Source organism: Ornithorhynchus anatinus, chromosome 16 (assembly GCF_004115215.2).
Source record: "Ornithorhynchus anatinus isolate Pmale09 chromosome 16, mOrnAna1.pri.v4, whole genome shotgun sequence".
NCBI classification, from domain to species: domain Eukaryota; kingdom Metazoa; phylum Chordata; class Mammalia; order Monotremata; family Ornithorhynchidae; genus Ornithorhynchus; species Ornithorhynchus anatinus.
The window spans coordinates 44,442,748-44,458,313 of record NC_041743.1 but is presented as its reverse complement, the minus strand read 5'-3'; the positions used below and the strand labels follow the sequence as shown (position 1 = coordinate 44,458,313).

The window sequence follows — 15,566 nt, the reverse complement described above, 5'->3', positions numbered from 1 at the left end:
CAGGAAACTAAGAATAATAATAATAGTGATGTCTGTTAAGTGCTTTCTATGTGCCAAATAGTGTACTAAGCACTGGGATAGATACAGTTCATTCAGATTTATGCCATCCCTCTCCCACATGGGGCTCACAGTCTAAAGGTGGGGGAGAATGGGTCTTAAATCCCCATTTTACAAATGAGTAAATTTAGGCACAAGGAGGTTGAGTGAGTGTGGTCCAGTAGAAAGAGCACAGACCTGGGGGTCAGAGGAACTGGGTTCTAATCCTGGCTCTGCCACCTGTCTGCTATGTGACCTTGGGCAAGACACTTCACCATGCTTGTTTCCCCATCTGTAAAAAGCAGATACCCGCTCTCCCTCCTTCTTACGCTGAAGTCCCATTTCATTCATTCATTTAATCATTTACTGAGTGCTTACTGTGTGCAGAGAACTGTACTAAGTCCTTGGGAAAGAGCAATATAATAATAGTGACATTCCCTGCCCACAATGAGCTTCAGTCTGGGAGGGGGGAGGCAGACATCAATACAAATAATATTATAACAGATATGTACGTAAATGGTGTGGGGCTGGGAGGGGGGGAAGCAAAGGGAACAAGTCAGGACGACGCAGAAGCAAGTGGGTGAGAAAAGATGGGGCTTCCTAGACTAGAAGGCCTTATGTGGGGCAGCGACTGCAAAAATCTGCATGAACTTGACTTATCCTAGTGCTTAGTACAGGGCTTGACACATGTTAAGCACTAAAATACCACAGTTATTAGTAATAATTACTGTTATTGCCTAAGGACCCACAGCGGGCAAGTGGTGGAGCTGCGATTAGAACCCAGGTGTTCTGACTCCCAGGCCCACGATCTTTCCGCTAGGTCCAATAGAACAATTAGACACCCCTCCCTGCCCCTCTCAGGAGCTTACAGTCTGAGGAAGACGGTCCCCAGGGTTGTGGGGGAAGAGCAGATCTGCACCCCAAATAGGCCGGGATCCAGCTGCTGTTTTCATTCCCTCCCCTCACCAATCCACGGTATTTACGGAACGCTTGCTATTTGCAGAGCACTGTGCTGCTCGCTGTGGGCAGGGGAGGCGTCTGCTACATTGTACTCTCCCAAGCGCTTACTGAAGTGCTCTGCGCCCAGTAAACGCTCAATAAATTTGACCGATGATTGACTTGGGAGAGTCCAGAGTTGGTAGATATCTTCCCTGCCCACGTGAGCTTTTAGTGCGGAGGAGGAGCTCGCAGTCTAGAGAAGTTTAAAGTAGCAGCTAGAGAAGCAGCGCGGCCTAATGGAGAGAGCAAAGGCCTGGGAGTCAGAAGGACCCGGGTTCTATACCCGGCTCTGTCACTTGGCTGCTGCGTGACCTTGGGCAAGTCACTTCCACTTCTGTGTACCTCAGTTACCTCATCTGTAAAATGGGGATTAAGGTTGTGAGCCCCATATGGGACAAGGACTGTTTCCAACTTGATTATCTTGTATCTACTCCAGCGTGACCGGCAAGTAGTAAGCACTTAACAAATAAGCACTTGATACAGTGCTCTGCACACAGTAATTTCTCAGTAAATGCAATCGAATGAATGAAATACCATAAAAAAATCCCAAACACTGAGCTGGAGGCCTCCCCCGTCCCTCCCCTCAACACTCTGCACCCAGACTGATCATACAGGACCCAGATTCCATGGGGGGTGAACTGAGATTCACCCCCAGGGACTAGTAAGCCCTGCTGGGGTTGCGCCAGAGACCCCCGTGCCCTAGTCCCCATCCTCACCCCAAAATCCATACCAACCCTTACCTTGGATGAAAACCTCCCCGCCTCTTCGACGACGGCTTGTCCGTTCTGGAAAAGAAGAGGATCGGCGTTAGCGCCCGGGACGGAGGGTCTGCAGTGGGGACAGGATGCCATGCCAGTGGCTCCCAGGTGGTAGGGCATGCCCAGTGCCAGGCCCTGGGGGACAGATAGACTGTAAGCTGCTCGGAGGAGGGGAAGCTCCAGGCAAACTGAAGATCACGGCAGCGTTAAGGCGAAGGGAAGAGATGTGCCCCAGACGCAGGGGAAAACCCAGCAGTGCCAAGCACGGATCCAAGAGGACCAAGGCGGTGACACTGAGGTGACCGGGGAGGTGGCGATCCATTAGGGAAGGCTTTTTGGAAGATCGATCAATCCATTTTGATTGAGGAGGAGGGGGTTCTTCAGGAAACTTTGAAGGTGGGTCAGGCGAGGTTTAGTTAGTCGGTCAGGCGTATTTATTGAGCGCTTACTGTGGGCAGAGCACTGTACTAAGCACTTTGGAGAGTACGACAGAACAAAAAGAAGCAGAGAAGCAGCATGGCGTAATGGAGATAGCTCGGGCCTGGGAGTCGGAAGGTCATGGGTTCTAATTCCAGCTCCACCTCTTGTCTGCTGAGTGACCTTGGGCAAGTCACTTCACTTCTCTGGACCTCACTTACCTCGTCTGTAAAATGGGGATTGAGATTGTGAGCCCCACATGGAACAGGGACCTTTTCCAACTTGATTTGCTTGTATCCATCCTAGCACTTAGTACAGTGCCTAACACATAGTATTCGCTTAACAAATACCATCATAATTAGTACTAGTGTACTCTCCTAAGTGCTTAGTACAGTGCTTTGCACAAAGTAAACGCTCAGTGAATGAATGAATTTGCAGCAGGAAATTCTCCTTAGGAGCATCTGAAGTCTCTCCTGCTGTGACCGCTTTCATTACCTCTGCGTGGTTCTCAGGGACCCCGGAGCCCAGCTGGTCAGGGTCTCCTCCCTTCAGAGCCTCAAAGACGGACCAAGATCCAGCTCGTTCCCTGGTTCCCTCCCTCCCTCCTTCCCTCCATCCTCCTCCCTCCTGGGTGAGAGCACTGTGTGCTTAGCCATCTGCAGAGCGAGCGGAGGGCCAGGGCAGACCCCAGGCGCATCTCCTCGTGGCTGGGGGAGGGGGCTGGGGGGGGGTGGTCTGCCCCGCCCCTTCCTTCCCACAAAAGACAAACACTTCTGACATCCCAGGAAACCGGGGAACAGATGGAGGGGCTGGAGAGGGGGAGGAGGGGGGACAGGAAGCAGCATATCCAAGGTCGATTTGGATCCCAGCACCGAAGGCCCTGTGCCCCGCTGGGGGCCCGGTCAAGAGGACCCTCTTTGACCTCAGTGGCGCCTGTCACATCCCAGAAGCCTCAGCCCTCTCTTTAGGGTATTAATTGGGGCATTTATCGAGTGCTTACTTTGTGCCAGGCACCGTATTATGCACTGGGGTAGATTCAAGATAATCAGGTTGGACACTTCCTGTCCCACATAGGGCTCACAGCCTTAATCCCCATTTGGTAGATAAGGAAACAGAGGCACAGAGAAGCAAAGTGACTTCCCCAAGGTCACAGCGGATAAGTGCTTGAGTCAGGATTAGAATCCAAGTCCTCTGACTCACAGGCCCTTGCTCTTTCCACTAGGCCATGATGATCTAGGGATCACTCACAGTACAGTCAGTCTCTCTCTCTCTCTCTCTCTCTCTCTCTCTCTCTCACACACACACACACACACACACACTTAAGAGGGCTGGTGGGGACAATCCCCTCTCCTCCAGGAGGTCTTCCGTGACTAAGCACCCCCTTTCCTCTTCTCCCACTCCCTTCTGCGTCATCCTGACTGCTCCCTTTATTCACATCCCAGCCCCACAGCACTTATATCCATAGCTGTCATTTATTGATTTCTATTCATGTCTGTCTCCCCCTCTAGACTCTAAGCTCATTGTGGGCAGGGGATGTGTGTGTTTATTGTTCTATTGTACTCTCCCAAGAGGTTAGTACAGTGCTTGACACATAGTAAGCACTTAAATACCATCACCATCATTATTATCATTAATTGTACTCTCCCAAGTGCTTAGTACAGGGATCTGTATTCGGCAAGTGCTCAATAAACGCCGATGATTGATTTACAATCACAACTGGGGATTCGGAGCAACCTGGGGGCTGACCCCCCAACAGGGCCGCTCTGTCCCACAGCTCTGCTTAGCTGGTAGCTCCCCCCACCAAGAGAAGAGCCAGCCCCATGGCCACACCCCCATCCGGAGGGGAATTCTACTCCCAACTGGACAAGGTCACCCAGCTCTGAGCTACAGAGGAGGGCCAGGGCCCTGTCTAACTCATTCATTCAATCGCATTTATTGAGTGCTTACTGTGCGCAGAGCACCGCACTAAGAGCTTGGGGGAGTACAACAGGACAATGAACAGACAACCCCTGCCCACAACAAGCTTACAGTCTAGAGGGGGAGACACACATTAATTGAAAGAAATAAAGTACAGATATACAGACATTAATATAAATAAATAAATTAGAGCCGTGGGGCCCTTTCTTTTCCAGCTCCAAGATCCGCCCTGGCTCCAATATCAGCAGCAGTACCTGTGAGTTGGAGCTCGGTTACAAGGCCCGGGGCGAAAGCTGACACTCTGTGTCCGGGAGAAACAGGAGGGTTCCTGTTCTCTGGAGTCCTCCTGTTCCTCCCCGCCTTCAAAGCCTTATTGAAGGCCTATCTCCTCCGAGAAGCCTTCCCTGACTAAGCCCTCATTTCCTCCTCTCCCACTCCCTTCTGCCTCGCCCCGAATCGTTCCCTTTATTTGTTCCCCCACCTCAGCTCCACAGCATATTTCCATATCTGTCACATTGATTTACGTTAAAATCTGTCTCCCCCCGTAGACCGAAAGGTCCTCGTGAGCAGGGGATGTTTCTATCCACTCTGTTGTATCGTACTCTCCCAAGCACTCGATACAGAGCTGTGCGCTTAGTAAGCACTCGATAAATACCACTGACTGATTGATCCGGAGCAGGCCCCGGGAGGCCCCACCCGAAACCAGCCCTGCTCCCCCCATCCTGGTGGCTGTCACCCCCAGGACCGGCTTCACCCTGGAGGGTCTCCGCACGCTTTATGAAAGTGGTCATCCCCTTTCTGGTGTTGCCTGCCCAGAGGCAGGAGGCTGGGCTGGATGACCTCTCAGGAGTGACCTTCCAGCTGATGTGGGACCTCCATAGAACCTGCCTGTTCTGCCTCAATCAGTGGTATTTATTGAGGGCTTACCGTGTGCAGAGCACTGGACTAAGCGCTTGGGAGAGTACGATGTAACAACGGAGTTGACCGGGCGGGTCAGGGTCCGGGCCTCCCCCTCGCTCCAGATCGGGTAAGGGCACCTGAGGAGGCCGGAGGGCACCCGGGCCGCACCCAGCGAAGCCTCCGGACCCCGCGAGACAGAGGCCACCCCGGCCCGGCGCCAGAAGTCTTGGCTCCTGGCGTCTCCGGTGGGGGGAAACCCGCTCTTTCTCTATGCCCGTGGAGAGCGGCCCAGTTTACACAATCGGTGGAGTTGAGGACGTCTGCCTGGCGCGGGGCGAGGGGGAGCAGGGACTGGATCCCGGCCCTCCCCCAGTTCTCCCTGCCACTCCCCAAAGTCCACCACACCGAAACCCCCTCCCTCATCCGGTGACCGGGGGGGGGGGGGGGGCGCGGGGGGGGTGTTGGGCGGGGAGACTGCAATAGTCCTCACACCCAGAGAGCCGCTGGAAGCGGGATCCCAAGCAAACTGTCTGAAAGAACTATTCTGGACTCCCTCGGGCGGGACTGCCCCCCCACCCCTTCACCTTCCACACTTCCCCCTTCCCATCGAGCTTGGGGTGCCCCCTCCCCACCGTCTGGCTCCGAGCGGGGCTCGGCAGGGCGCTCTGCTGCCTCGGCTCTGTGAAGAGGAAGGAGAGTCCTCCCTCCCCTGTTCCCCACCATCCCTCCTCCCCTGAGCCCTTCCATCCCACCCTCGCCGGCGCGCCCCCCCGCCTGGATCTGAGGGCTCGGTTCCCTGCCCCCGGCCACCCCCACGGGCCCGGCGAGGAAGAACACCGCTCCGTGGGGCAACGTCAAAGCCCAGGCCTACCCTGAAGCCACGGCAAGGGCACGGGAAGTCCGAGCACCCCCACTGGCAGGGTGGGGTGGGAGAGGCTGTGAGCCGGGCAACAGGGGGGTATCGAGGCGGAAGACCCCATCAGACCCGTGGAGAGAGGAAGAACTCGACTCGGGGCCACCAAGGCTTGGAGACGGTGGAGGCTGAGACGTGAAAGACCGGTGACCACAAGCCCCTTTCCTCTGGGGGGGGGGTGGTCCTCCTTCCCACCCCTCTGCCACGAGCAAGGCACGTGGCAGGGCGCGGGCCAGGTGACCTCCCCCGGGGCCGGAGGGTGGTCGGCGGGCCTCGGCGAGAGGCCGGACCCCTGGCCGGATGGGCGGCCTCTGGAGTTGGCCGACACCTCACGGGGTCAAGGCAAGACCTCTTGCATTCCGGGTTTCCGGAGCCCCCAACTGCCACTGCCGGGCCCAGAGGAGGTGCCGCCCGCCGCCCCTATGCCAGCCATAGGTAGGCAGCTCCCCCGGCAGCTCCCTGTGTGGGCCCTTCGGGGAAGGGAGGGCAGGGAGGAGTTCTAGCCGGAAGCGGCAGGCGGCACCTACCCTGGCCCCGCCGCCCAGCCCAGGTAGGACTCTTGCCCCCGGGGGGGGGGGGGCACTGAGCTGGGGACCGGGCAGGAGAGGGTGAAGGAGGAAGAGAGGGGAGGGTCCAGTCCGTCAGCCGGGACCCGGGAGGGGTCTGCCTGGGGAGGGGCTGACAAAGAAGCCCCAGCCCCGGGCTGCCCCTGGGTGGCTGCGAGCTGGGGGTGCCAGGCGGTGCCCGTGGCCCTCTGGGGTGCCCCGGCGGGACCCTCCGCCTCAGTTTTGGCTGCCCGAGGAGGGGGAGCTGGGAAAGGGTCTCCTTGCCCCCGTCTCCCGAGGAAGTTAGGAGTGGAGGGGCCTGGAGGAAGGTCCCCCTTGGGGGAGGGGGGCTCGTCCGGTCCTGCCCGGCCTCTGGACGCCGGGGTCTTCGGGTGGCCCTGGGCGCGGGGAGGGGGCGACTGCCTTCGTCCCCGGGCCGCGCCCCCTCCCCCTCCCCCGGGACGGGTTGACTGTCCGTCAGAGATGAGCGGGCAGGGGCGAGCCGTGGCCGGCCGCTCCTGCCCTGGCCCACAGGTGCCCACCCGTCCGGCCCGGCCCGGCCCGGCCCTGCCCGCTCACCTCCGCGTCCAGCGGCACCAACTCCATGTCCGGCCACGGCTGCCGGAGCTGGGCGAGCGGCATTGTGCCGGCCCCGCCCGTCGCTCGCCCCCCGGCCCCGTCCGCTCGCCCGCACCCGACCCCCGCCGAGCCACTTCCACTTCTGCTGGCTCCGTCAGCGGCCTCCCCGAAGGGCGGACCCGCGGCCACGGGGCGCTCGCCCCATTGGCGACCTGGCGACCGGGGGAGGGGCCGCCGGGGGCCCAGGCCCCGCCCCCCGCCGAGACCCCTGACCCCCCCCCCCCACCCGTCCCAGATCCTCAGAGGACGTGCCTTCTCATCCCGGCCCTGCCGCTTAATAATAATGATGATGATGATGTTGGTATTTGTTAAGCGCTTACCATGATGATGATGAAGTTTGTTAAGGGCTCACTCTGCGCAAAACACGGCTCTAAGCGCCGGGAGGGACACGAGGTGATCAGGTTGTCCCACGTGGGGCTCTCGGTCTTCATCCCCATTTTACAGAAGGGGTAACCGAGGCCCAGAGAAGCGAAGTGACTTGCCCGGGGTCACACAGCTGACCAGCGGCGGAGCCGGGTTTTGAGCCCATGACCTCTGACTCCCAAGTCCCGGCTCTTTAACCGCTTACTTTGTGCCGAGCGCTGTTCTAGACTCTGGGTAGATACAGGTCATCAGGTTGACCCACGTGGGGCTCACAGTTTTGATCCCCATTTACCAGATGAGGGAATTGAGGCCCAGAGAAGTAAAGTGACTTGCCCCAGGTCACACAGCTGATGAACGGCAGAGGTGGGATTAGAACCCATGACCTCTGACTCCCAGGCCCAGGCTCTTTCCACTGAGCCACGCACTTGTCAGCTGGGTGATCTTGGGCAAGCCACTTCACTTCTCTGGGCCTCGGTTACCTCCTCTGTAAAATGGGGATGAAGGCTGTGAGCCCCACGTGGGACGGCCAGATCACCTTGTATCTAATCCAGTGCTTAGAACAGGAGTAACTGCTTAACAAATACCATTATTATATTACTATTCCACTCTCTGATCATCCCTCGGAGGGCAGGGGCATAATAATAATAATACTGGCATTTGTTAAGCGCTTACTATGTGCCAAGCACTGTTCTAAGCACTGGGGGGGAATTCAAGATAATCAGGTTGTCCCACATGGGGCTCAGTCTCGATCCCCATTTTACAGATGAGGTCACTGAGGCACCGAGAAGTGAAGTGATTTGCCCAAAGTCGCACAGCTGAGGGAGGAGTGGGAATTAGAACCCGTGACCTCTGACTCCCAAGCCCGTGCTCTTTCCACTGAGCCACGCTGCTTCTCCCAAGGGGAAAAAAGTGATGAGGTGGGATGGAAAAGGTTGCTTTTTTTTTTTTTAAGGCTGCTCTAAACTCAGGTAGAGGCAAGCAGGTGGACACCTTTGGGCATCGATGGAGACAATTACTCTCCTCCTCTTCAGAGCCTTACTGAGGGCCCATCTCCTCCAAGAGGCCTTCCCTGACTAAGCTCCCCTTTCCTCTTCTTTCACTCCCTTCTATGTCACCCTGATTTGCTTCCTTGGTTCATCCCCCCTCCCAGCCCTACAGACCTTATGTACAATTCTGAAATTTATATATTTAGATTAATGTCTGTCTCCCCCCGGGTTCTGTGGGCAGGGAACGTGTGCGTTTATTGTCGTATTGTACTCTCCCAAGCACTTAGTACAGTGCTCTGCACACAGTAATCCCTCAATAAAGACGATCGAATGAATGAATGAACCGGACAATTTCTGCGGGGGTGAACACCATCTCCCTTGGTCATTGGAGAGAGTCTCTGCCGGAGGATGGTGAGGGGCTGTGAAGAGGCAAGAGGAAGCGGGCTTGCAGCAGGAGGGATTAGAGCTAAATTCCAGGAAGGATTTCCTGCCCAGAGGAGTGTTGGGTTAAAATTGATTCCTGACTGGGTTTGACCCGTGCGGGGACTGGAAAGACGGGCAGTTGGTTGAGGGTACTCTGCGGAATCATCCCCCTTGAAGGCAGGGGGAGGGACAAGATGACCTCTGGGGTAATCCTCCCAGGTTTTCACTTTATCCCACCTGGGGAGCCGCTCTCTGCAGCTGCGCCTGAGCCATCCGAGCTCCCCATCCCACCCCAGGGGGTCTGTACCACTCCAGAGAAGAAAACGGGAATCAGGCCAGAGCCCCTCCTCTGGCAAATCTCAGCGAGAATCAGGAGAGAACGCAGAGGTCAGCTCATCCCACCCCCTGCCACCATCCCATCCTGTTAGGCCTCTTGGTCCTGCCTCCTGGGGGGCTGTTTCTACTCGGGGGAACCAGGTGGGCGGTGGGGATAGACAGCCCCACTCTGTGGGACTCTTTCACCCCCACCTGGGATGCCCTTCACCTCCTCTTCATCAGAGTCTCGGTCCGCCTCTTCAGGAGGCTCTGCGAACCGGAGTGATCCCAGCCTCCTCTTCGTGCCGGCCGCCAATGGGGCGGTGGCAGCGAGGGGCAGCCGGGGGTGGGAGGGAATTCTTCAGGGGAGGGAAAGGGGTGAGTAGCAGAGGGGAAGGCTGTTACGCAAGCGTTGGCAAATGGGGCAACTAGAGGGGGAGTTGGGCTTGTTGAGGAGATCAGATCTGAGAGGCTATGGCAGAGAAGAGGGCGATGATCCCAGCTTCGGTTTTCCCCGTCAATGCCCCCATTCTCTCAGTCCGGCGGCCGGAAATTTGGACGAATCGGGATCCCCTCTCAGGGCTGGGGCTGGACCCTGGGGTAATGCCACAGACCAGAGGCACTGCCCTCCCTCATCCTGGCCTCCAGCTCCATCAGTTGATCAGTGGCATTTACTGAACACCTACTGGAGGCTAAACACTGTACTAAATGCTTCCAAGAGTTCAGCAGAAGCAAGGCATCCATCCATTCATTCAATCAGGCGAATCTATTGAATGCTTATTGTGTGCAGAGCACTATACTAGATATTACAATGCAGTCCTGCCAGTCTACATTCCCTGCCCTCAAGGAGTTCATATTCGAATGAGGGGAGGCTGGCAGGCACAATGACTGACAAAGGGTAGGAGGAGGGAAAACGGAGGCTACGAGAGTAAGGTGGTGGGAGGCAACAATATCTTAGGCTGAAGGGGATGGATAAGTCATTCGATGAACTCCTGAGCTACTTGAGATACACATTCTGTGGCGGGCTGTGGGGCGGCTGCCACGGGGGTGGGTAAATTAATCTGGAAAGACTTCCTGGAGAAGGTGGGATTTCAGGAGGGTTGGCAGATTTTACAGGCGAGTGTGTGTGTATGCGTGGAGGGGGAATAAATCTCACATCTTCCCACCATTTGTTCCCTGTTCCCCGCCCCCTGACCTCCTATTGAGCTCTTTGCAGGGCAGGACTTGTTCCCTTTATTCATTCCCCCCTCCCGTCCCCACAGCGCTTTCGTCCTTATCTGTCATTTATTTTTTTCCTTGTATTAACTAACGTCAGTCTTCCCCTCCAGACTGTAAGCTCATGTGGGCAGGGAATGTGTCTGTTTATTGTTGTATTATACGCTCCAAAGCACTTAGTACTGTACTCTGCACCCAGTAAGCACTCAATAAATTCGAATGACTGACTGTGACACAGGAGCTGGGGTTCAAGCTAAGAGAGCAGGGGGAGCCGATAGTGAGGGCAGGGCCTTAGGGCTTTGGGCGCCTCAGGATCTGGAAGATTTAAAGTCACAGTGGGAGAGGCGGGGTCTGGTCAATAAAACAGCATGGCCTAGTGGATAGAGCATGAGCCTGGGAATCGAAAGGTCATGGGTTCTAATTCCCGCTCTGCCACTTTTCTGCTGTCTGATCTTGGACAAGGGACTTCACTTCTCTGGGCCGCAGAGTTCCCTCATCTGTAAAACGGGGATTGAGACTGTGAGTCCCACGAGGGACGGGGACTGCATCCAAGCTGATTTGCTTGTACTCACCCCAGCGCTTAGAACAGTGCCTGACACATAATAAGCACTTAACAGTACCATCATTAATTAAAGGGTCAGCCGGAGCTGTCCACAGGGCAGGGAGGAGGCCCAGGTCCCCACTGGCTCTGACAGCAGGGAGAGACCCCAGTCCCCCTGCCCCATTCCAAGGCTGGGGGCGGGGGAGCTGCTTGTAGCTCTGATTGCCTCGGGATGGGGGAGGGATCCGGGACCTACCCCCCCCCCCCGGTTGCCATGGCAAACACCCCATTCCCCTGGCCCTATCTCCCCCGTATCATTTCCCCTCCGATACCAGAATGGGGCCTCGTTTCCGGGACTCAGAGGGAGCTCCCTCCCCCAGCCCACCCGGTCTTCCATTTGGCCCGGGCCCCGGAGGGCCTCCAGTAGCCCCCAGAAAGCCCCCAAACTCAATCCTGCGCTCACCCCCTCCCTCTGGGTGTCCCTCTTCCCGGACGTCCCCCTCCCCGAGCGGCCCGGCTTCAGGGCTCAGGCAGGGGCGGTTCAGTCCGGACATTCGTGGAGGGAGGGCAGGCCCACCCCCTAGGTACTGGGGGAGTGGGGTGGGGGGCCTAAAGGTCCGGTCAGTCGTCCCCAACCCGTAGGGGCCCGGAGGAGCAGGGAAGCCTTGAAGGAGTTAACCGGGGCCTACTCTGGCCCTTGCCCAGGACCGCCTCCAGCCTGCCCCGGTCAGGATTCCTCCCCTCTCACTGTCCATTGTGCCCGTGGCGTCCAGGCCGCCCACTAACCCGCACCCACCAGCCCGCCCGTCCTCGGCGGCTCCCGGCTACCGTGAGGTTCACTGACCCCTCCATTGCCCACGGTCCGGGCTCTTCGCCCCCCGCCCCTCAGGCCTGCCGAGAGTCCGGCACCGAGACTCGGATGGGACTGGGGGACCTGGGCCGGACCAAGGGGATGCAGAGGGGACGCTGCCCCCCACCCCCATCTCCCCACCTCCAGCAGTGGCAGCAGCGGGACGTTCATCTCCCACAGCTCCCCATCCCTTTGGCGTCACCCTGACTCGCTCTCTTTGCTCTTCCCCTCCCCGGCCCCACAGCACTGATGTATACGTATCTGTCGTTTTATTTATTTATATTGATGCGTGTTTACTTGTACTGATGTCTGTCTCCTCTCCCCAGACTGTGAACTCGTTGTGGGCAGGGACTGTCTCTCCTCATTGCTGTATTGTACTTTCCAAGTGCTTGATACAGTGCTCTGCACACAGTAAGCATTCAGTAAATACGACTGACTGAATCATTCGAATGATAATTCCGGAACCCTGAGTGGGAAGAGAGTGGGAGCGGGGCGGGTTCCTCCAGCCTGCCTCCTCTCCTTTCCCCAGGGACCCAAGTGACCGGTCAACCCTCTGTGCCGCCCTCCCCGACCCGAACACATTGGTTCCTTCCTAGCCTGATGCCCCCTCACCCCAACCCCAGAAAGACCTAGAGACCCCCGGGGGGCTTCCGCGGGAGAGGCCCCGGGGACTTGGGGTCCCGTGCCTGTACGCGGGGGAAGGAGGGAAGCAGCATGGCCCAATGGCAAGAGCACAGACTTGGAGTCAGAGGTCATGGGTTCTAATCCCTGCTCCGCCACTCGTCTGCTGTGTGACCTTGGGCGAGTCACTTTGCTTCTCTGTGCCTCAGTTACCTCATCTGTAAAATGGGGATTAAGAGTGTGAGCCTCTCGCGGGACAGGGGCTGGGTCCAACCTGACTACCTTGTACCTGCCCCAGCGCTTAGAACAGTGCTTGGCTCATAGTAAGCGCTTAAGAAATGCCCTAATTCATAATTATAATGATTACTGTTAGAAGGGTCTGGGGCCGGGGAGGGAGAGAAGAAAGGGGCTTTATCTAAGCACCGGGGTGAGGGCACGGAGGAGAGAGGTGTGGAAGAGAGGAGGGGAGGGGAGGAGGAGGCGGAGGGCAGAGGAGAGGGGAGGGGGCCGCATGGCGCCGCCAGAGTTGGCCGAGGGCCCACCAGGTGCGCCGGCTCAGGACGGAACCTGCTCGGCTCTCACCCGGGCGGCGGGCCAGGGCGGACGGGAGGGGCCGGCCGGAAGGCGGAGGGCGGAAGGCCCCGAGTTGGGAGGAACCAGTAGCGGTACCACTTGGGGAACGGGGGAGTAGGCCGGGGAGGTAAAGCAGCAAGAAGGATTGAAGGTAGACCTGAAGCAAAACTTCTTGCCCGGGGAAGGATGGAAATTTCCTCCCTAGGCAACTTGAAAGAGAGGAGAGGAGAAGCAGCATGGCGTAGGGGGTAGACCACGGACCTGGGAGTCAGCAGATCGTGGGTTCTAATCTCCGCCCTGCCCCCTTGTCTGCTGTGTGACCTTGGACAAGTCACTTCACTTCTCTGGACCTCTGTTACCTCATCCGTAAAATAAGGATTGAGACCGTGAGCCCCACGTGGGACAGGGACTGCGTCCAACCCGATTTGCTTGTATCCACTCCAGTGTCTGGCACATAATAAGCGCTTAACAAATACCACAGTTATTATTATCCTCCTACTCCTCACCTTTATCTTCTGGGGAGGATTAAGGACCGAAATAATGATTGTGGTTTTTGTTCAGTGTTTATTGTGTGCCAAGCACTGCACTAAACACTGATAATTAGGTTAGACACAGTCCGTGCCCCGTGTGGGGCTTCACAGTCCAGGAGGAAAAACAGGTATTGACTCCCCATGAGGAAACTGAGTCACAGAGACATTAAGTGATTTGCCCGAGGTCACGGTAGGCAACTGGCAGAGCCGGGATTCGAACTAGGTCCTCTGGCTTCCAGGCCCGTTCTCTTTCCACTAGGCCATACTGCCTCCTAAATGACTCCTCTCGGCCCCGGGGAAACAGAGTCAGCACTCTACCCCCTTCCCTGCCCCACAGCACTTGCGTATATTTGAACGCATTTATTATTCTATTTATTTTATAAATGATGTGTATATATCTATAATTCTATTTATCTATTTTGATGCTATCGATGCCTGTCTACTGCTTTTCTTTGTTGTCTGTCTCCCCCTTCTAGATTGTGAACCCGTTGTTGGGTAGGGATTGTCTCTATGTGTCGCCAAATTGTACCTTCCAAGCGCTTAATACAGTGCTCTGCACACAGAGCTCTATAAATCCGATTTATGAATAAAGCGGGCTCCAGGGGCCTGTCTTCCCCAGAGGTCAACTCGAACCGGTAGAGTCGAACCGTCTCCCGTTGTGAGCAGGGAATGTGTCTTCTTGTTGCAGTCTACTCTCCCAAGCGCTTAGTACAGGGCATTGCATACAACAAGCGCTCAATAAATGCGATTGAATGAATAAGTGAATGAATGAATGAAAGCTCTCCATCCCCTGGCCCCCTCCTACCTCACCTGCCTTCTCTCCTTCTCCAGCCCAACCCGTACACTCCGTCCGCTCCTCTGCCGCTCACCTCCTCCCGGTCCCTCGTTCTCGCCTGTCCCGCCGTCGACCCCGGGCCCACGTCCTACCACTGGCCCGGAACGCCCTCCCTCCTCACCTCCGCCAAACTAGCTCTCTTCCCCTCAAAGCCCTACTGAGAGCTCACCTCCTCCGGGAGGCCTTCCCAGACCGAGCCCTCCCTTTCCCTCTGCCCCTCCTCCCCTCCCCATCCCCCCTAGTCCCTCCCTCTGCTCCTCCCCCTCCCCCCAGCACTTGTGCATATTTGTATCTATTATTTATTACTCTATCTTATTAAGGATGTGTATATATCTCTGATTCTATTTAACCTGATGGTCTTGACGCCTGACTACTCGTTTTGTTGTCTGTCTCCCCCGTTTAGACTGTGAGCCCGTCGTTGGGCGGGGAGGGTCTCTATCTGTTGCCGAATTGTCCATTCCAAGCGCTCAGTCCAGTGCTCTGCACGTAATAAGCGCTCCATAAATACGATCGAATGAATGAATGAATAAAAATATGAATGAATGACTCCACTGGATGACGTTTCGCGGGCGCCGCCTCGTGGCCGAAGACAGAACGGCGCTCCGAGCCGCCCTGCAGGGCAAGGGAGGCCCGGCTGCCTCTAATAATAGTAATAATGATAATAATGATGGCATTTGTTAAGCGCTTACTATGTGCAGAGCACTGTTCTAAGCGCTGGGGGGATACAAGGTGATCGGGTTGTCCCACGTGAGGCTCACAGTCTTAATCCCCATTTTACAGATAAGGTAACTGAGGCACAGAGAAGTTAAGTGACTTAGCCAAGGTCACACAGCTGACAAGCGACAGAGCCGGGCTTCGAACCCATGACCTCTGACTCCCAAGCCCGGGCTCTTTCCGCTGAGCCACGCTGCTTCTCTATGATTCTGGCCACCTATTTCCTCACGAAAATCAACACGATCAGGTCTGAGCTCCCCAAAGTCACCCCTCCGCCTCTCCCCTCCCCCCCACCAACCCCCTCCCCTACTTTCCCATCCTTCCCCGCAGTATCCTCAGAGGAGATCTCCTCCCTCCTCGCAAGTGCCACCCCCTCCACCTGCGCCTCGGACCCCATTCCCTCTCACCTTCTTAAAACCATCGCCCCTGCCCTCCTCCCTTCCTTAACTTCTATTTTTAACCACTCGATCTCCAAG

The 15,566-nt window shown here is 56.7% G+C and overlaps 1 protein-coding gene across 1 annotated transcript in view; it reads right to left on the bottom strand.

Moving 5' to 3' along the window:
- RPS6KA1 (ribosomal protein S6 kinase A1) overlaps positions 1-7,161 on the bottom strand; it is a 36,573-nt gene extending 29,412 nt beyond the window's left edge. The window contains exons 1-2 of the mRNA XM_029080847.1: positions 7,065-7,161; positions 1,776-1,820 (exon numbers count right to left, since the gene is read on the bottom strand). Coding sequence (XP_028936680.1) covers positions 1,776-1,820; positions 7,065-7,127 — 108 coding nt within the window. The 5' untranslated portion in view covers positions 7,128-7,161. The remainder of the gene's footprint in view (positions 1-1,775; positions 1,821-7,064) is intronic.
- Positions 7,162-15,566: the final 8,405 nt, after the last annotated feature.